We start from the raw sequence: 22,731 nt of genomic DNA, 5'->3' as shown, positions 1-22,731 counted from the left end.
AGCCCTCAGCAATTTTCTATTTAGACATAGTGTGAGAATAAGATACTTCACTCCAGGTGTGATTCTATTGGCAAACTTAAGAACTTTTACCAAAACAAACTTTATTAACAGCACAGTTGGACTATAACAAATGAAGCAGCTTAATGTTTAACATTTCAACAGTACTTAAGCACGACAAGTTACAATTATTAACTGCTGGAAGGTAAAATTTATATTGAATGCAAACTGATGCAAATCACTTTGGATTTGCTTTTTAAATTCCTTTGCTGAGTCCAAACAGTTTTTACAGTTTTCAGAATCTTGAAATGTCAAAATGAAGAAATCTTTTCTGAAGGTTGAGCTGCTCACAGCCTTTATCAAAGAGAAGCTATCCCTTTGTTTTCTCAACTTCACATGTTCAAGACCATCCAGAACAGTTACTTTATTTGTCCCCTTTCTTGTTAGATGGCCTTAGTTCCTCTGTCAGGTAGTTCAACTCCACCTCCTGTTGTGAAATGGCATACTCAACATTCTTTCCAGAGTTTCTGTTTCAGTGTAGTTAATAATTCCATTTCTTGTTCTGGATCTTTATTATTTTTTGCATATTTGTTGCCAAAGATATATAGCAGATTGGCTTCTTTGGTTTCAGGATTTGTTGTAATTATGGATTTAGTGATCATTGGATTGGGATAAATTCCATTTGTACTTTTTGAATTAGGAATGCACCTAATGAATCAATAAATTGATGTTATGCTGTTGTGAAAATCATTGTAATTTACTTGAACATCAGCCATGAACAGTGCTGTTCCTCTGGGTATCCATGTCTGTGCAAGCTGTATAGATTAATTATTCCACCAGTTCATTTGGAACGATGGTACACTTTCATCACTCTCACTTCACATCGTCGTTTCTTTAATCTGCTGTAGCAAAATATTTCTGCTCCTCAATTTGCATCTTGAGATCACATGATTGCTGATTGAGCAACATTTTTCTTCTCTGCGCTCAACAGTTTCACATTACATTCATCTGCCTCCATTTATGTCTTCATTGAGATTTGTAACTCTCCACCAGCCCTTTGTCATGTTTGATCGAGTCTTCCGGCTGTTGCATCTCAATCTGAACAAATATCAGCTTTTCCTTCAGAACTGGTGCCAATTTGAATGGATTAAGCCTATATGGATATTGCTCAATTGGAACAACATTTTCTACATCTACATCATGCACAATTACTTTAGCCTTCCCAGTTTTTTTTTCCACAGATAGCTTTATGTGATTGAAATAACACTTTCAAGTCATTTTGATTTTTCTCTGGAAGTTAACTCAGTAATTTATTCAAATGTCTGATTACTTCCTCATCGAACAATCTAATTTGAGGAATGTCAAATTCAGAATCATCTCGATTTGATTCTTCACTCTGTAATAATGAATATATCCTACTTCTGCTTTCCTTTCCATCAAAGTATTATTTGAGCAAATTAGCATGACACACTCTTTGAGTTTACCTTCTATCTGATTTAATCAAATAATCCACCTCATTCAATTTTCTTTCTATTTGATAAGGCCCACTAAACCTTGCTTTTAACTGTTTACCTACCACTGGTAATAATACTAATACTTTATCTCCACTAGCAAAACTACAAATTTTTGGGGTTTTTTTAATCTGCTTCTTTCATCATCACATCCCACCTTTAAATGTCGTTGCGTCAACTCATCAGCTCCAGTTAATCTTTCCCTAGTTTGACACATAGTCCAACAATAGTCTCAGACGCTGGTTCACCAATTTCTCCTTGATCGGTTTAAATGAGTATCTTACCTCATGACCAAAAATCAATTCAAAGGAACTGAATTTAGTTGATTCATTAGGTATGTTCCTAATTATAAAAAGTACAAATGGAATTCCTTTACCCCAATCCTCTGAATAATCCTGATTATAAGCCCTCAGCATGATCTTTAAAGTATGATGCCACTGCTCCCCGTGATTCTGGACAAGACACAGTTGATTTAAATTGCATTACTCCTAAACTATCCATAACTTCCCTAAATAAATTCTGATGTAAAATTGGATCCTTGATCTGATTGGATTTCCATGATTGGTCTGTATCTGATAAAAAATTTAAGTAACTTCTCTACAATCCTTTTAACTAAGATTACGGAATGGAATGGCCACCGTTAATCTAATAGATAAAGAACAAAGAACAAAAACAGCCTGGGAAACAGGCCCTTTGGCCCAACGAGCCCGCGCCCCCGTCTTAACACCACCAGTACCCCCCTCCACCCATGACCCTTGTCTATGTTTTATGGCCATCCACATTGAGGGAAACTAATTTAGGGACAACTTATTGCTGCCAATCAGCCTAACAGCGCATCTTTGGGGTGTGGGAGGAAACCGGAGCACCCGGAGAAAACCCACGCAAGCACAGGGAGAATGTGCAAACTCCCACAGACACTGACCCAAATCCATGTGTCTGCACAGCAATCAGTGATAGTCACTGAGCTGTCATCTATTATGATACATCTATTATGGCCAACAAATACTAATTCATACTTAGGAGTCCCACATAATCAATTAGGATCCTCGTAAAAGGGACCTCAAATGCTGGAATGGGTATTAAGGGTGCTTGTTTGATTACTACATGAGGTTTTCTTATTATCTGACATGTGTGACATTTATGGCAAAATTCTATTACATCTTTATAAGATCTCAACCGCTAAAAATAATTTTGTATTTTATTGGAGTTTTCCTTATTCTTAAATGATCCCCTACTGGAACCTCATGCGCTATCTGCAACACCTCCTTCCTATATCCCACCGGTGAAACAACTTGATGAACTTCTGCCCATTTTGCATCCATCTGAATATGTAAAGTTCTCTACTTCCTCATCATTTTTGATATAATAAAACTCCGGTATATGTGTAGATTCTTCCTCTGTAATCTTTCTGATACAACTGCTTTATTTCTACATCTTTCTGCTGTAATTCTGCCAACTTTCCTGAACTGAAGATATCTGCTTCATACTCCACCTGTTTTTGTTCTTTCTCAATCATTTGGTCAATAATGGTTTCTGATAACTGAACCTCAGTCTCCACATCTTTATTCGATTTTTCCTCACCTCAACCTGTGGCTTTGTGATCTAGTTACCACACATTCTGGAAAAATCCCAGGATGTACTTTCTGCAACATAACAGTTGTTTGATTTTCCACTGCTTTTCAATCACTCCTACTTGTGTTCCAGTTACATTGTTCGGGATACACCATATCCCTGAAAAAGGCAATTTTTCTTATTACTCCACTACCACTTCTCACCTGATTCTCCAACCTTGGTTTACATAATGGAACACTACTCTTTTCACCTTGAATCCCATATACTGCCACCTTTTCTGACAATACTCATTCTGAACTACATATCTCATCTCTCACCATTAAAGACTGACTTGCAGCCATAGATCTTAAGATCTTAATTTCCTTACCTACTTCTTTGTACACGAGTAAACCTTACCCACACAAATAAATTCTTTAAAGAGTTCTGGCACTTGCTTATCAACTAGCCCTGTATATTCTTTTGCGCCTCGTTGATTCAACCATGGCATCCTTTACCACTTTAACAAACCTCACTGGCTTATCCTGTTTGATCATATCTGACTTCCAAGTGCTTTTCTTAAGCCATCACCACTGACTTTGTGTGCCCAACATTATTACAATGAAAACATCTGAGGTTTTTTTCCTTCCACTTTCATATGTTTTCTTTTTAACCTGAGGTAAACTATCCTATCTCCAACAAGATCTCTTTTGCCTTTACCATCTGAGGATTCCTCTTTTCCCCAGTTTGTATCCCTCAGATTAAAATTGATGCTGAAACCGAAACCTTGATTTATGAACTAACTCAAAATCATCTGAGATTCCTGCTGCCAATCTCAGTTTTAAGACACACACCGTCTTACAGCTTTTAATCCTGGAAAAAAGACCCCAATTTTTGCTAGGGTACTGATTAGAAACCCCAAGGCATATCATGGAGCCAGACTAGATCCCAGAAGTTTTTCTATTTCGGCATTAGTATAAGAATAAAATGTTTTACTCCAGGTGTGATTCTATTGGTAAGCCCGGGAACTTTTATAAAAACAAACTTTATTTAACAATATAACTTAACTATAAAAATGAATCAGCTTAACATATGAATAGTACTCAAACATGGCAAGGTACAATTCTTAACTGCTAACCTATCTCTATTAGTACCAATTCAAGCAATATTCCTCTTGGCGTTAAAACCCCTCTTCAAAATCAGTTTGATTTATTATTGTCACATATTAATATATAATGAAAAGTATTGTTTCTATACAAAGCATACCATTCATAGAGAAGAAAATGAGTGTGTGCAGAATGTAGTGTTACAGTTATAGCTGGGTGTAGAGGAAGATCAACTTAGTGCAAGATAGGTCCATTCAAAAGTCTGATGGCAGCAGGGAAGAAGCTGTTCTTGAGTCAGTTGATAGGTGACATCAGACATTTGTATCGTTTTCCCAATGGAAGAAGGTGGAAGAGAGAATGTCTAGGGTGCATGGGGGTCTTTGTTTATGCTGGCTGCTTTTCCAAGGCAATGGAAAGTACAGAGTAAATGGAAGGGAGGCTGGTTTTCGCGACGGACTGGGCTTCATTCACAGTCCTTTGTAGTTTCTTGCAGTCCTGGACAAAGCAGGAGGTACATCAAGCTGTGATTAATCCAGAAAGAATGCTTTCTATGGTGCATCTGTAAAAGTTGGTGAGGCCAAATGTTCTTAGTCTCCTGAGAAAGTAGAGGCGTTGGTGGGCTTTCTTAACTAAAGTGTTGGCACAAGGAGAGCCAGGATAGGTTGTTGGTGATTTGGACATCTAAAAACTTGAAGGTCTCGATCATTTCTACTTCGTACCCATTGATGTAGATGGGGCATATTTTCCACTACATTTCCTGAAGTCAATGATTATTGCCTTCGTTTTGATAGAAAATTATTGTCGTCGCACCAGTTCACTAGATACTTTCTCATTCCTGTATTCCATCTCATCGATCCACCATGGTGGTGTCATCAGCAAACTTGAATATTTTGAGTTGGAGGGGAATTTGGCCACAGTCCTAGGTGTAAATAGGGGTTGAAGACACAGCCTTGTGGGGCACTGGTGTTGAGGATGATCTTTAAGGAGGTGTTGTTGCCTACCTTTACTGGATGCAGTCTCTGGGTTATGAAGTTCAGGATCCAGTCGTAGAGGGAGGAGCTGAACCCCAAGTCACAGAGTTTGGACAGGAATTTTTAGGAATAATGGTGTTGAAGGCTGAGTCAATAAATTGAAGTCTGACATAAATGTCTCTGTTATCTAGGTATTCCAGGTTGAGTGCAGGGCAGGCAGTGACATCTGCTGTGGGCCTGTTGCAGTGGTAGGTGAACTGTAGTGGATCCAGGTTGTCAGGGAGGCTGAGATTGATTCATGCCATGACAAACCTCTCGAAGCACTTCATAATGATGGATGTCAGAGCCAACGAACAATAGTCATTAAGGCATGCTGCTTGACTTTTTCTTTGGTACGGGATGATGGTCATCTTTTTGAAGCAGAGAGGGACCTCAGATTGTAGTAAAGAGAGTTTGAAGATGTATGCAAATACCCAGGCTAGCTGGGCTGTGCAGGATCTGAGTGCTTGTCTAGTGCCCAACTGGGCCAGTAGCTTTTAGTCGGTTGACTAACTAAAAGCAGCTGCTTTGACATCTGCAACGGTGACCTCAGAAACAGGTTCACCTGAGGCTTCCAGGGTGGAGGGCATGCTCTCACTGATCTCTTGCTCAAAACAGGCATAGAATGCATTGAGCTCATCAGGGATATGTGTGTTGGCGCTGGAGATTTTACATGTCTTCATTTGTAGCCTGTTAGGTCTTGCAAACCTTGCCATAGTCGGCAGGGGCTAGTATGGGACTCTAGTTTGGTCCAGTACTGTCTTTTGACATCTTTGATGGATCTCCTTAGATCATATCTGGCTTTCTTGTATTGCAGTAAGAAGTCTCCCAACACCAGGTTAGAGTCCAACCAGTTCATTTGATAGTAATTTCACAAGCTTTCAGAAACGGTGTTCCTTCGTCAGGTTGAGAACCTTCCACACACCTGACGAAGGAACACAGTTTCCAAAAGCTTGTGAGATTACTATCAATTAAACTGGTTGGACTCTAACCTGGTGTTGTGAGATTTCTTTCTGTGTTTACCCCAGTCCAACGCTGGCATCTCTACATCATTTCTTCTATCGGTCAGGAGTGGCCTGACTTGAACATCTCAGACCTGGACTTCAGCAAGCAGTGGATATTCCTCTTCATCCATGGTTTCCAATTGGGAAACTATGGATTTGCTCCTTTGGCACACAGTCTTCTATATACTTACTAATGAAGTCAGTTACTGTAATGGAGTACTTGTTCAGGCTGGTTGCAGAGTTTTTAAATACTGACCAGTCCACTGACTCTAAGCAGTCCCGTAAGAGATCATCCGATTCCTCAGACCAACATTTTAATCACAGGCTTATGTGCTTGTACTTGCTAACAGTCCTAGAGATTATTGAACACCTCTAGAGAGAGAGAGAGAGAGGGGGGTGGAGAGATCTTTTCAAAGAGAAAGAACCATTTCTTTTAAACAGCTTTGGCTGATTTTAAGTGAAACTAAAACATTTTTTCCTGCATGCTTAATGCTTCCCCTTAATCACATGACTCTCAGTTAACCTAATCAAAACCCTACTCTGTAATCCCAAGGTAAACATAAGTAAATAAAAATGAATTACTCTTGTCTTGCATTCTCAACATTTGAACTGCCAGCTGCCCAGAGAAATTGGCACCGTGTAAAACAGCTGACTTTCAAACATATAGCTTACAAGAAACATGATAAAAACACATTTCTTAAAAGGCACAATATCATCACACAATAGCGAAAGAGAGCCAGACTAGGTCCCAGGTCCTGGTCACCAGGGAAGGGGTGGAGTCCAGTCCAGAGCTAAGCAGCGGGATTTAACTAACACTAACTTTTAATTTACCTCCGGTGGTACCCACACTCTGCTGGCCTCAGCAGAATTCACACAAAAGTAGGGGTCAGAAGCAGGTTACCTTTCAGTCTAGGTTTTCCTCCTTTCCTTGACTGCTTTGTGGATAGGTTTTTTGGGAGGAAGGAACAGGAGGGCAAGGTGTGTGTGTGTGCAAGGCTCACTCCCAGTCTCAGGGTTCTCACCCTTATCCACTCACTCATCCAAGCTCATTTACTCATTCACACACAATTCACGTATTCACACAAAGGGTGGGATTTTACAGCCTCACTCGTCCCAAAAGCGTAAAATCTCACCTAAGGTCAATGGACCTTTCCATCTTTTGTCCTACACTGCTCTGATTCCTGTGACTGGCAGGGTGGTAAAATTCCAGCCACAAACTCATTCATTCATAACCCAGTCCCAGGTTTGAAAATCCCACTGCGGAGATATCTGAAATGCTGTGAAGGGATACATATCCTCACTGTGCCAGCTTGTCTGGGTGGCAGGCGGCCAGGCGGACACTTTTGCTGCAACTCTGCTGTTTCTTGTGGCCTTTCTGCCACCTCCACCTCTGTGTTCCTTTCTGGGGCTGGAGTCTGCACAAGAAGGCAGGAGAGGGTGCACACAGCCAAAGATGGTGAGAGTGAGCACTATTAAAACAAAGAGACCCATTCCCCCACTGTTCCTCCAATCAGAGACTGTTTTTCTCCCAAATAATGCTGCTGATAGGCTCACTGATGCAGGAAAGAATGAACTTGTAATTGGAGCAGCAGTTTCTTGCAAAATCTTTCATTGAACTTACCTGTAGCTTGAGCATTGGCTCCATAGACCAGATATAGAGGTTTGGTGGCCTGGTTATGGCCTGGACAAGCTTAAACTAGGCATTTGTAACAATTGACAAACATAATGCAGTAGAAACATCAATGAACAAAACATGTCAGGCTCAACAAGCATAAAGTTATTATGCAACTTTGATGATAAATAATTAATGTGAGTTCCTTGCCAAACCTGTACCTGCTAACAGGTATTTGCCAAATGAGGAGTGGGTGGAGATTTTAAAACTTAAGATGGATTTAAACGGATGTGGACATATTCCCCTGTTAAACCAAACTCAAGTTGTCAGTCAAGAGGAACTAAGTGGCCCATTTGAAAAAGGCACCACTAACCCACTGTAAGAATAACTCAAAGTTTGATTTTAGTATCACATGTGCACTATACAGACCATACCATTCATAGAGAAGGAAAGAAGAGGTGCAGAATGTAGTGTTCGTCATAGCTAGGGTGTAGAGAAAGATCAACTTAATATAAATAAGGTTCATTCAAAAGTCTGATGGCAGCAGGGATGAAGCTGTCCTCGAGTCGTTTGGTATGTGACCTCAGACTTTCATACTTTTTTTCCTAAAGGAAGAGATGGAAGAAAGTACGTCCATGGTGCATGGGGTCCTTGATAATGCTGGTTGCTTTCCCGAAGCAGCGGGAAATGCAGAGTTAATGGATTGGAGATTGGTTTTCATGATGGACTGGGCTTTGTTCACGGCCCTTTGCAGTTTCTTGTGGGCTTCAAACAGAGGAGGAACCATATGAAGCTGTGATACAACCAGAAAGGTTGCATCTGTAAACGTTGGTGAGAGTCATAATGGACATGCCAAATTTCCTTAGCCTCCTGAGGAAGCACAGATATTGGTGGGCTTTCTTAACTATATTGTTGGCATGGGGGTAACCAGGACAGATTGTTGGTGATCTGGACACCTAAAAATTTTAAGCGCTCGATCATTTCTATTTCTTCCCCATTGATGTAAACAGGGGCCTGTTCTCCACTAGGATAGTCGATGACTATCTCCTTCGTTTGTTGACATTGAGGGAGAGATTATTGTCATCACACCTGTTCACCAGAATTACTATGTCTTTCTTGAGCTCCATCTCATCATTATTTAAGATCCAAACCATTACAGTGGTGTCACCAGCAAACCTGAAGATCAATTTGGAGGGGAATTTGGCCACACAGTCGTAGGTGTATACGGAGTAAATTTAAAAAGAGACTTAAATCAAATGAAAATAAGAAAATGGTAAGAAATACTCAACAGACCAAGCAACATTAAGTCCTGGAGATGTACAACACAAAAAGAGGCCCTTTGTGTATGCGGATGGAAACAGGATTTGCTATTTTAAGTCAATGATCTTTTGTCAGAAATCTGTATTTCAGATATACAGCATCTTTGAACCATAAAATGGATACAGGACAAATGCCATTCCGCTTGCCATGTTGATCCTGGCTCTCTGTAAGAGCAATTCACCAAGTACCACTTCCTTACTTGTCTGCCCATTCCACTAACCTATGCCCTTTTGAAGTTTAGCACAATTCTCCAATATCCACCTCTACAGTATTCTGCTTTCAAATCAAAATAAAGTCACCAGAAGTAATGGTCCACTCCAGTCCTCCCAGTCCCAGCAGTTACAGAAGGCTTCAGGCATATCAGCAGACACCAGTTGCTCCCTCTTCAGGAAAACAGGCACAGATGTAGCAGAGAGGCATCTAGTCAGGCCAAACAACCCTCACAACTGAGCTGAAGGAGCAGCTCCATCAGATAGTGGATCAGGGACTTCAACCAGTCGCATTCGGTGAGAATGTTGTCGGTGCAAGCTTGATGGGTCAAATGGCCTCTTTCTGCACTATAGGAATTCTACGACTTCACATAAATCTAAAACAAGGGTATTTGTCTGATAACCCTAATGAAACTGTCCATCCACTTATTACTGTTCTGAGATCGATCAAATGCTCACTTGCTGTTGTTCCTAGTACCACCATCAAGAGTTTTTTATGATTTAACTAGCCTATACTCATTTAAGAACCTTGAATACATTGGTCAATCCTTTTTCAGTCTCCTCTTCTCCAGCATAAATGAATTGAGATTCTATTGTCTCTCCTCTGGTTGTCTGTTACCCACATCAGACCGGTACCCCTTTACAACTCTTTTTCATAAAAACTTGGATCATAAGAACCAGGAGCAGAAGGTGGCAATTCAGCCCATCAAGCTGCTCCACCATTTAATACGATCATGGCTGATTTTACCTCGATTTCAACTCCACTTACATGTCCCTTCGCCATAACCCTTTAAACACTTACTAATTAAAAATCTGTCCATCTCTTCCTTAAATTTACTCAAAGTCCCAGCATCCACCAACTACACTCATGACCCTTTGAAACAAGTAATTTCTCCTCATCTCTATTTTAAATCTGTAACTCCTTATCCTAAAACTATGACTCTTGTTCAAGATTACCTACAAGAGGAAACATCCTCTCCTTGTCTACTTTGTCAAACCCCTTCGCCATCTTGTACACCTCAATTAGATTACCAATGTCATAATGTCCTTTCTGTAAGGTGACAATCAGAAATGCAGCAACATCCCAAATGCAGATGAACCAAGTCCTGTGTAGTTAACTGATTGAGTCAGTCTTTTATTCATAATTTTTCATGAGATGTGGGCAGCACTGGCTAGGCCAACATATATTGTCCATCCCTAAAGTGAACTATCTTCTTAAATAGTTGTAATTCTGGTTGCCAACTCAGAGTGAAGTTATTCCAAGATTTTTTTTCTCTCCAACAGTCATGAATTGATTATTGATGTCATTTCCAAATCCATGCAAAATTAAGCCATCCATTTTAATTTTTGTGTTTTTTTAAGCATTGAAAAAAGCTATTAAAAGCATTCAACTAGCTTTCTTCTCCAGCTTTACATAAACAGTGGTGCTTTCTTTACTAAACTACGGGGTCTCAGTTTCTATGTTTGGCTTTTAGGCTTTATCAGTGCACTTTTTCTAGCCCACAGCAAAACGTAGGAAGCTGGCAGCAGCATTCCCTTCTACCTTGAGTCTCAGCTTCTCGGGGAACTTTCTTTTCTAGCCATGGTCCAGTCCAGGGATCTGCTAAAGATTTCTAAAGGCCCTGGACTGGTGGTATTAATTTTCCAGGCAGGCAGGGGCAAATTCAGCCAGTTATCCTTGGTTTAATTCACACTTCTTTAGAAATGTTACCCCCTGGCTGGGTGGGCTGGCTTCCTGTTCTCTGCTTCTTTCTCTCTCAAGGGCTGGTCAATTCTGAGACTTGAGGTTTTCTTAACGCTTGAGTCTGGAGCTCAACACCAGTGGGAAAGAAAGCAGGCAGGGAAACAAACAGTGACGTTTTTTAAAGGTTATAGCACATTTTGAGTATGTGGCACATATATAATTACAGGTATTCCACCCACGCCCCATATGAAAAGTTTGGATAAGCCCAAGTTCTAAAGCTTGAAACATTGGCTCTATTCTCTCTCCACAGCTGCTGTCAAACCTGCCGAGGTTTTCCAGCATTTTCTGAACTTGTTTCATATTCCAGCATCCACAGGGTGTGGCTTTTACCTGAGTTCTGGGCTACCTGGAGCCAATCAACAGAACTCTAATATTAAAGTCACCCAGGTTGCTTTGGTGGCTGCAAGGAGATGTACTGGCAAATCTGGCCGTCTCCCAGCATTCTGAGGTTAGCAACCTTAGCTCAGTCAACCTGGAGTGGGTACACCCTCATTGCTGTCAGGGAAGGAGCTCCAGGGCTTTGATCCAGCAACACTGAAGGAACAGCGATATATTTCCAAGTCAGAACGGTGAGTGATTTGTAGAACTTGGAGAAGGTTGTTTTTCCCTTGCATCTGCTGCAGTGCATCTAGTGGATTGGACACACTGCTGCTACTGTTGGTTGGTCAGTGGAGGGATCCTGTAATGTGCGCTCTACTTACTCTGCAGTCCAAGGTTCCATTGCGCTCGTTTATCTAAGGAGAGGGTAGCATGGAGTTTAGCACTGCTGCCTCACAGCACCAGGGACCTAGATTCAATTCCAGTCTTGGGTCACTGTCTGTGGAGTATGCACGTTCTCCCTGTGTCAGCATGGGTTTCTTCCGGGTGCTCAGGTTTCCTCCCACAACAATGTGCAGGTTAGGTTGATTGGCCGTGCTAAATTGTCCTTTAGTGTCAGGGGGATTAGCAGCATAAATACATAGGGTTGCGAAAATAGGGTGTGGGTGGGATTGTGGTCAGTGCAGGCTCGATGGGCCAAATGGCCTCCTCCTGCTCTGTAGGGATTCTATGATTCACCTCTAATTAAAATAAAGCCAATCCAAATTAAGTCCAATCGTGCTCCCCAACACGATCCAAGCTAACTACATTTTGCATCCCATCGTGGACTCAGTCAAACAAGGTTCAAGTTGACAGGATGAGGCATTCCATCTTCTCACATTGTAAACAGTGACCTCCACTTTAACGAGGTGCTTCATTGATTTAGGCAGCTCTTGGGTTTGGGAATGGATTCGAATTGAAGTCCCTTGACCGGACTTCGGGGATGTCAACCCTCCAGATTAATTCCTTTGGATCTTTTAAGCAGGAGGTTGTAACCACTAACCCATTCTTCATAATTCGCTTAGTTGATGCGTTCCACGCCCGTTGGGCACCACAGGGGCTGGGGTGCATTATCGACCCTAATAATCACATTTTGATTTCATATTTCCACGTTTCCTTTGTGCTTTGATTTTGTTCAGTCTGTTCCCCCTCGCTTTGGGAGCTGCCCCTTTTACTTTGTCCTGATTTAACTTGACTTTATTTGGTTTGACCGTAAATGAGGCCATTCTTCGTGATAAATTCCTCGACTGCAATCCGCACAAAATGGCGGGCTTCCTTCCCGCCAGAAATAACGGCCGCCGCGACTCGTGCGGGCAGGAGGGGAGGATCATGCGCACAGCTCCGGCCAATCATCGCCGGTCCTGGCTGCCCGTCCCGCCCATTGGATGGCGTCATGCCCGCCGCCACCCACCCCAACTGGGTGCTGGATCCTCGCGCAGCCGCAGTGAGGGCAGCCTCGTCGCCATTGATAGTCTCGCGAGCCTTGGAGTCTGGCTCTCGCGAGATGAGGGCGCCCCCTCCCCCCCCACGGACTCCGGCCGAGTGATCCGGTCGTGGGGATCCGGGCGGCCATTACGCTGGAAGGAGGTAAGGGGGGGGAGGGGAACGAAAGTAAAAGCGGGCCAGGGCAAACGTTCTTTCACAGAAACGAATGGAGAGGAAAAAAAGGGGGAGGCGTTGAGCCGGCTGGTTTGGGCAGAGTCTGGAGGTTGTTGTGTCCGCACGAGGAGAAGTGCGGGTTAGGGGGTGGTCGGCGGATTTGGGATGTGAGCGAAACGGGGCCAACATGGCGGCCTGTAAGGGAGGGCCACGGGACTACAACTCCCAGGCTGCACCGCGGTCCCCGCGCAGGCGCACAACCGGGCGAGGAAAAAGTTGCGCTTTGCAGGACCACATCAGGGTGAGACCATTGCATTTCTATATATAGCTTGCTGGCAGCTTTGGATTTTGGGCAAAGTGCTCTCAGGATGCAGATTAGTTGTGCTGAAAAATGGCACACTAAACTAGCGAGTCTGAATGGCTTCCTCTTGCTCCCTCCCAATTCCTTGTAGCCGTTCCTTAGGTACCTCCTGCCTATTCAGGGCTGTAGTTCAGGTTTCCCAACAACCAGGCTGGTTTCTGTTTTCTGTGAGATCTTGCTTCGATCTGTATCATGTACAGTACTGACTGTCAGCGACGGCACCGTGCTTGATAATGAAAGGGCGGTAGGAAGTTGTGAATTCAACTGAAAGCTTCTCCAATAACAACCTGGTAATTTACAGTAAACCAGTCTGGCTTTTGGGGCAAGTGTAGTTATGTTTAATTTTTTTATTGCATTTATTTTGTATAATCCTGCGTTGACAAATTGGGCATAAACAGCCTATCTCTCTTCTGTGGTGTCTGAGAATGTGGGTTGGGGTGTTGTGTGGTTTGGCGAGAATTTTTAAATATTTTTCGTTGTTCTGTTTTATCTTTCATGGTGTATTCTAAGTTGGCTGTCAGCCAAGGCAGTGACTGGACTCTAAAATTTGGAAATATTTGCACATTTATTGGCTATCCAGTTAATATCTTGCCTGAGTTTGGATAAAGATGATATCGTCTCCTGATGTTGTTATAAAGGTTTAACCACAGAATCTTTGCGATGTAGAAGGGGGTTATTTGGCTCAGCAAATCTGCACTGGCTCTCTCTGAAAGAGCATTCTGCCTGGTTCCACTCCCTTGCTTTATCCACACAACCTTGCACTTTAATCATGATTGACCTCGTGGGCCACTACCGAATGATGCCAGTGTGACCATATTTCAGCATTGATCGTCAAATGGGAGAAAATTTGCAAAGCGCAAGACCTTCCTGATGAGCAATTGCAGAAAGTCTAGATTTTCCTCCAGCAGTTCATTAGTCGATACAAATCAATTTTGTTAGCTACAAAAAAGCTCACCTAATGAAAAACTCCTATTCCACTCAGTTTCTGATGGTGAAGAATGGATCTGTTGTCATTAATTACTGAGAATGGATTTGTGTTCTGGTGCACTCTATTACATTCTTCTCTGCTTGCCCTGAACAAGATGACAGCCTTGGTGACTGCAGTTGGTTTTCCAGTGATGGAAGATCTTTAAAATTTTAACCTGTGTCAAACATACCTAAATTTACTGACCAGAGCTTTATATTCTAACTTTCCTGATAATTCATTCCATTTAGGGATCATTCCAAGTGGCTTATAGAGCGAAAGCATTAGACAATGATTAATTTTTTTGAAAAAAATCAATATTGCGAATTATTGAAGTGTTGATTTATAAAGCTGTGATTCACAAGTTGTTTAGAATCATGCAGTACTGAAGAGGCCCTTCGGACCATTGAGTCCACACTGACACATTAGAAACAACTGAGGTCCCACCTAATCCTATCTGCCAGCACTTGGCCCATAGTCCTGAATGTTATGATGTGCCAAGTGCTCATCCAGATACTTTTTAAAGGATATGCGGCAACCTGCCTCTACCACCCTCCCAGGCAACTCATTTCCAGACTGTCACCACCCTCTGGGTAAAAATGTTTTTCCTCGCATCTCCCCTAAACCTCCTGTTCCTCATCTTGAACCTGTGAACCTGTGTCCCCTCGCGACTGACTCTTCAACTAAGGGAAATAGTTGCTCGTTATCGACTTCTGTCTCTGTGTCTCACAATCCTATGCACCTTAATCAGGTCGCCACCCCCACCCCCCCACCTCAGTCTTTTCTGTTCCAACAAAAATAACCCAGGCCTATCCAACCTCTTTCATAGCTTAAATGTTCTACCCCAGGCAGCATTCTGGTAATTCTCCTCTGCACCCCCTCCAATGCAGTCACATCCTTCTAATAATGTGGCAACCAGAAATGCAGAGTGCTCTAGCTGTGGCCTCACTAAAGTTCTATGCAACTCCAATATGACTTCCCTGCTTTTGTAATCTATGCCTCGATTAATAAAGGCAAGTGTCCTATATGCCTTTTTTCACCGCCCTTCTGCCTTCAGAGAATTGTGGACGAACACACCAGGATCCCTTTGTTCTGCAGAGCTTCCTAGTGTTCAAACTAAAGCAAATAGACAATTGAGTCAATGCTTAAAGTTGCTGAAAAAGATTTTATGTAATAAATGTTCATTGTGGGGTATTCATTTGTTTACGTTTGAACTACAGCTCAGAGTTGGTTTCAGGAAATGAATGATGCTTCAGTTCGTGTGTTGTTTTTCTCCACAACTATGCATCGTGCTACTTTTGACTTCGCTGGAAGATTTGACTTTGATCACAGAAAAGCTTTGGGGTCTCCTGATCATCAGGTGTAACTTTATCAAAGGATCTGTGAAAACCCTGGATGATATAATGTCATCGTGGGGTGCTCTTACTGGTTTACAGGTTACCCTGGATGATCAGGAGATGCCCTGCATAAATACAAGCCATTGCTTTTGCAATGAAAAGGACTGGTTGTGATTGTTTCTGAACTTTGCGTACATCCTTTTCAACTTGGTTTGTCTCATGACGTTAGAAAATGCTCAGTATCAATATGCCAGTGCATGTCGCTACATAATTTGTCTACAGAGCTGACAAACCACACCATTGCGTTGTCAAACTGGATGATACTTTCACAAACCTCAATAATTATGAAATAAATTGTACGTTGAACTTGATACATTTTGGAAAAGATTGAGCTGTTATCTTGATGTAGATCTTCATTGAGGTAATTCAGTAGAAAGATGGAGGAATTGAAGTTTAATTGATGTGGTAACACGACAGATGTAATTTTATTTTATTTCGGAGGTTGTTTTGTTTCTAAATTGATAATCATGATGAGTGGGTATCGTCAATCTCTGCAGCGAGAGAGAGAGATTTTTTCAGCTTTAGCTTTATCAACTGAGCTACTTTTTCTTCCTTTGAGTGCTGCCTCTTCAGTCTCCAAGATTCGGTTAGACTAGGATATGTTTCACCTACTTGAATGTCTCTCACATCTTTCCAAGAAAATAAACCCTTGCGTTAAAATATGGTGCATGATTATGTTGTGGTCTAAGGCAATTTGCGTTGTTCCTCCAGCACACGTCGAAAGGCAACTTTATCTCTCCCGTAGTAACAGGGCAAATTCAGATCTAAGCTTGGCTTTATAAGCCTATAGTTTTTGGAAAAAAAAGTGAAAAGTTAAGTTAGTTCAAACTGTGTCAATAATGCATCTCTGCTCAATAATGCACAAGTTTATGTAATTTGTAAAGGAAGCAGCTATGTAAAAGTTACATCTGTGGTGTTAAGCTTTACAATAATCTTCTTACACTGGCAGTTCTAATGCCATAGAGGTGATCTGGTAGTGTCTGTATGAATTGCTCACTTTCTACATACTCCTTCTGTAATCCTCATTAAGAAAGCTAAGTTATCTCTCCTATGTTCCCACGCACTATTCCTCGGCTGAATGCACAAGGAGCAGATCTGCTCTTGGATTTCTGCCAGTGGGGCGCTCTGACTGATTTACAGGTTGTGGATTAGTAGACCAGGTTGCTTTTTCTTTGTCTTCTTCTATCTCTCCATAGCCAAGAGGGAGTGAGTGTGTGGCCTCTTGCACTTTCTATTTATTCTTAGTGGTGCTTGACATTGACTGTGAGGAGTCCTTCCCTCACTGCACAACATGGCTGAGTGGGCACTGAATTGCATGTTTGTCTTCGCACTTTGACCCCTACTGTGTTCAGTGAATGATGCAAACCTCCCTTTTCCGCCTTGAGGGGAAGTACTTTGTTCAGTTTTACTACTTCCCCCTGCCTGCACCATAATCAGGACATTTTAGCAATCACTCGTAAAAGTAATATTTCAGTATGAGACAAAAATTATTTCAAAAGCTGGGTCAGCACATACTTAAATTAGCTTTACTGCTGGCACAGATATATTTTCTGTTTAAAGCCTCAAGTGTTCTAAATCTGAAAAGGAACACTTTTATAGGGTGTGCTGCTGTCAGTGGGGTACGGCAAGGTCACACCATGGAGCAGTGGGTTCAGTTTATCAGGAATTGCTTAAGCAAGAAAGCCAGAAACATAAACCAAGAATTCTGAAATGGTGGAGTAAAAACAGCAAGCGTCAGTTTCATGCTGCTATGTTTCAACTCAGCAGAGCTGGAAAGTAATTTTTCCTGCTTGATTGAAGATCCACATTAGATTGCAATTTAGAAAGGGCCGTTCTCAAAAAAAAGGTGAAAACTCAAACTCAAAAGGTTGACAGCGGTTTTCTAAGTACCATGGTTATTGCATGTGTAATGTGAGAGACTATGTGGCACTGTAGGTTTAGAATCCTGCCCTTTTCACCTTTTGGCTGATTCAAACACGAGTTCTGATGAACAATGTGTTCTTTGGAAGTTAAGATCCCTTTGACTAGTCTGCGCAGTCTCAGTCCACTTTGGCAGATCCATGGTGAGTATGTTGAACGTACAATCTCATTCAGAAGTGTTCACCATATGTGATTCTTTTTTTTCAAAAGTTTTCTCCTTCTAAGAGGTTTATAACTAAAATCACTACTGCACGGTAAACAATTGAAGCGATTAAATCGGGTACTGTTAAATTTAAACTTTGGAGGGAGGTGGTATGAAACAGAGGTGTTTGAAATTGCTACTCTCCTGTTCAAAAATCTGTTCTCATTCAAAGCATTTGTGTACCAATAAATATTCTTTAGGATGGGACACATGGAGTCATCTGGAGAGATGCAATTAATCAGGTGGTTGCTCCATCTCTATCATAATTCTCATCTAGTTATTCAAATAAAATGTAAACGATGCACAAATGATTTAGCACCCAAAGCCTCCAAATTAGGTTACAGGCATCTAATTATTCACTAGAATAATTTATAGTGTACATAGATGCAATTTTGTGGGGCCTTCTGCTCTCCTTTTGGGCTGAAGGTTTATGTATTTTGTATCTCTGATTACTGACATCCGCAGAGAATGATTTATATTAAGATATCTTTATCATGAAACTAATCTGTGGCCAATATACCAGGAAGTTGCAGTTTTGTGCACTGCACAGTAGTGTGACTGGCTTTTATTGCTGAAGAATATTGTATACTTTTTTTGAGGTTTTGCTGCGAATATTGAATGCAAAATTGTGGTTTTAATTTTTCAAGTGGATGGGAGATCATTTCGTTAACATTGAAATGTTTGGTCTGTATGTCAGTGTTCCTCAAATTCATAATCTTTGAATGAGTAAATAAATGGCATGTTGTTGTGCTTAGTCCATGATTCTAATCAAAATATACTGGTAGATTACAGTTGCTAATACTACATTGCCTGAACTGTGACCCAGTCCAGATTTCCAGAAATTGAACACTTATTCCACCTGCTATAATCTGGAGTTAGACAGCAGACTTGTGCCTCTCATGAATTATTTTTCATAGATGTTTAAGTAATACTGATCCATGTTGCCCTTTCTAAGCTCACTGAATTAAAAACTCTCCACTTCGTCGCTGAGTTCTGTCTGCCAAATTACTATTTTTCCATGAGTGTAATAATTTAACTGTCTGCTTCGTATACAACCGTTTTCCATCTCTGAGCTGTACTGCCAGTCTCGTTGTATAATGCACGGGCAGTGCGCATTCTGGAAGTTTATAACAACAAATGAGGGTGCATTGCACCCTGACATGTACAGAAATTTGGAGTGCAAGTTTGAAATGAAAGTTCCTTTTATTTTGTGGAGTTGAGATGTTTAATGTTTGTAGAGTCTTGAGTTTCATGTTTCTTAGTTTGATTCAAGTTTTGTTGACAGTCGATGTGTTCTGCCCTGGTTATTGACTTGTGGTTTATATCTTGTGACTGAGCACGTGCCTTTTTCAAAGCTACAGGATCTTGAGAATAATACAACTGATAGACAAATAGTGTTCTGAAAAGTTATATTGAACTGCAGAGTTCCTTTTTAATATGATATTGATACTGGATTAATGATATAAATCTAATGGATTAAAAGTTGAATGCACTCCAGTATTATTTTACCACTTTTTTTTTGGTCATCAGCTTTTCTATCGGGCTATTATTTCAGAAAAAGGCACATTCTGTGACCAAAGGATTAACTTTCTGAATTCTGTCATACTTTGTTACCAAGAATAGTCAAATGATCATATACATATATAGAAAACACAGAATTCAGCATTCTGTGGCACAGTAGCACAGTGGTTAGCACTGCTGCTTCACAGCTCCAGGGACCTGGGTTCGATTCCAGGCTCAGGTCACTGTCTGTGTGGAGTTTGCACATTCTTCTCGTGTCTGGGTTTCCTCCGGATACTCCAGTTTCCTCCCACAATCCAAAGATGTGCAGGTTAGGTTGATTGGCCATGCCATAAAATTGCCCCTTAGTGTCCTGAGATATGTAGGTTAGAGGGATTAGTGGGTAAAATATGTGAGGATATGGAGGTAGGCCTGGGTGGGATTGTGTTCGGTGCAGACTCGATGGGTCAAAGGGCGGCTTTCCACGCTGTAGGGTTCTATGATTCTACAAAAAACTTTCACAAGAAAATAAAGTGGAGTTGCACGTTATTGGAAGATTAAAAAATAAACTTGAATTTAATAGTGGAAATCTGGCGTAGGTTTAAAGAATTCAAATTCCAAGTACATGTGTAGGGATGCTGTGGGACCAGAGGTGACGGCGAGAGTGAGAAGCTCTGTAAAATAAAACTGATAATGCCGAGAATTGATAAAAGCAGAGAAGGAGCCACTGAGTTGGGACTAAGCTACCAGGTATCATTTTCAAAAACACCACAGAATAAATTTTGGTTAACTAAATCCACTAGTAAGACTCAGTCAGCAAGAGGAGAAGTGAAAATTGTCTGAGGTGAAGGACTCTAGTAACTGACTGTCAACCTGATTTTTAAAAGGGGGCAATTTCCATTTTAAGCAAATGATATCCCAGGTCATGCTGGGAAATCCTGAGGTACATGTGTAGACTCTTGGGCAACATTTGATAAATATTCACATACAATAACATTACACAAGTTTTTATGGTACCAGACAGTGAGTGGCGAGATAACACAGTACTTGGATATTACGCTGTTGAAATTCAGTATAAATACATGTATGATATTGCACATTGCAAGGAAGAAAATGAGGCAACTTTTACAAATGCACCATAGAAAGCATTCTTTCTGGTTGTATCACAGCTTGGTATGGCTCCTGCTCTGCCCAAGACCACAAGGAAATACAAAAGGTCGTGAATGTAGCCCAATCCCTCACACAAACCAGCCGCCCATCCATTGACTCTGTCTACTCTTCCCGCAGCCTCAGCAAAGCAGCGAGCATAATTAAGAACCCCACGCACCCTAGTCATGCTCTCTTCCACCTTCTTCCTTCGGGAAAAAGATACAAGAGTCTGATGTCACGTACCAACTGACTCAAGAATAGCTTCTTCCCTGCCGCTATCAGAGTTTTGAATGGACCTACCTTGCATGAAGTTGATCTTTCTCTACACCCTGAAATGACTGTAACACTGTGCATTCTGCACTGTTTCATCTCCTTCTCTGTGAACGGTACGCTTTGTTTGTATAGTGCACGAGAAACAATAGTTTTCACTGTGTTAATACATGTGACAAATCAAATCAATGGATGTAGACTGCACCAGTAGCATCTTCAATTATAGTGGAGCAGATATCTAGAACGCCAGCTACTGAGCTATTGGCAAGGCAGATTTATTTAAAAGTTAGACGCTGTTATGCTTAATGTATATAGTGTTGTGATCAGAGTATTGTGCTCAGTCACTGAAAGAAAAGGTCCACTCCCTGAAAAAATGATGCTGAGTCAGACTAACAGATTGATCTGTAGTGCTAGTGGACTAAATTGTAAAGAAAAGCTTTTGCCTCAGTAAGTTGATAGTGCTGTTTATGATAAAACACAATTTGAAAATGTGGAGACATGTATAGACCATAGCTCATACCTGATAAATGGGGCACTTCATGTAAAGTGCGTTCAACGTATTGGATGGTCGTTGAGGTATACTGAAGGCAAAACGTCTTGAATCATTCAAGAGACAGCTTGAAGTTGCGATGAGTGGGTGTTGCAAATTCCAATGGAAAGATGAACTGGTTGAACTATATGGCCTCTTCTCATCTGGAGTTAATTGAAAAGTTTCGACGTGTATTCCTTTCCAGAAACACAATTGTTGAAGGATAGAGTAAAAAAGAGATTGGCTGCACTTAAAATGTAATAAGGCACCAAGACCAAATGGGATTCATCTCAGCATGGATGGGAAAGGGTGGAAAACGTGGATGTATTGTCCATAACCTTTCAGCCCTGTGCAGACTCCGTAAAGTGACCCAAGCCGGGAATTGAACCCAGGTATCTGGCGCTGAGGCAGCAGTGCTGCCTGTAGCATCATGCCGGCCTGTATAAATAAGCAGCGCAACAGTTTCACTGCAATAACTTGTGGAAGTCTGTTTGTGCTCAATTAGTGTAAGCAGCATTACAGTATAGTGTCTCTTCCTTTGAACTTCTACCAAAAAACTTGTGTTTATCATTACTCTAATCCATTCTGTTTTAGGCTTCCTCTTTGGAGAGAACTTTCTAGGACTTATCAAAACGGATGAAGACTAGTGTGCAACTGCACTTTATCCTGTGAAATACTTTGTGCTCTCTAAATGGCTGCAGTTCAAACAAGATTCAGGTGATGGAGAAGCAGTGTGATTATAAAGGCGTATTTTCTTAGATTGCAAGACTGTCCATGATTCGTAGCTTTCATTTTTCTTCCTGAGTATAGTGGACAAGGGCTAGCAATGAATAAGTTCTAGATGAATTGAGAAGTCTGACTTGTGATGATATTGCCGCTGTGTTCTGATGCTATTTTCTACATATTTTTCACTATACGTTTATCAAGGTATTCTAAGAACTTTGCTTTTAAATATTCTCATCATGTCTCTAAAATGGCCCAACATAATTAAGGTGCAATGAGTTAGTTTTGAAGTGTGCAGTTGCTGCAACCAGTAGACGGATCAAAGCCCTTTACGACCAATGATGTACTTTTGAAGAGTCTTCAGATTTGTAATTAGAAATTTGGCTATCAATTTGCTCACAGCAAGCACCCACAAACAGCCATGTGATATTGACCATACAATCTATTTTTACGATGTTGATTGAGGATTAAATGTTGGCCAGGATGCTGGGAGTTACTTCCCTGCAGTTCTTCAAGATAGCACCATGGGATCTTTTATATTCATTTAAGCAGGCAGATGGGGCCTCAGTTTGACATCGCCAGTGTTGCATTCTCTGTGTTGCACTGAAGTGTCAGCCTAGGTTGCATGCTCAAGTACTGCATTGGGAATTGAACTTACTACCCCCTGACTTCAGTGAGAACACTGCCAGCTGAGCCAAG

At 41.3% G+C, this 22,731-nt stretch overlaps 1 protein-coding gene across 8 annotated transcripts in view; it reads left to right on the top strand.

Annotated features, from left to right (window-relative positions):
- Positions 1-12,944: 12,944 nt before the first annotated feature.
- The window catches only part of reps1 (RALBP1 associated Eps domain containing 1), a 59,500-nt gene continuing 49,713 nt past the window's right edge, over positions 12,945-22,731 (top strand). Inside the window, exon 1 of one of the 8 annotated variants that reach the window (XM_080200841.1) lies at positions 12,945-13,005. Coding sequence is in view for 4 of the 8 variants with exons in the window: in XM_080200838.1 (XP_080056964.1) it covers positions 17,733-17,802 (70 nt within the window). In the remaining 4 variants the exon portion in view is untranslated. The other 7 variants (XM_080200844.1, XM_080200839.1, XM_080200842.1 and 4 more) reach the window with 7 other exon arrangements.

The sequence above is a fragment of the Carcharhinus amblyrhynchos genome, chromosome 12 (genome assembly GCF_965287045.1).
Source record: "Carcharhinus amblyrhynchos chromosome 12, sCarAmb.v2.hapA, whole genome shotgun sequence".
Classification (NCBI taxonomy): Eukaryota; Metazoa; Chordata; class Chondrichthyes; order Carcharhiniformes; family Carcharhinidae; genus Carcharhinus; species Carcharhinus amblyrhynchos.
The sequence above is the reverse complement of the archived record's forward strand: the minus strand, read 5'-3'. Positions and strand labels throughout refer to the sequence as shown.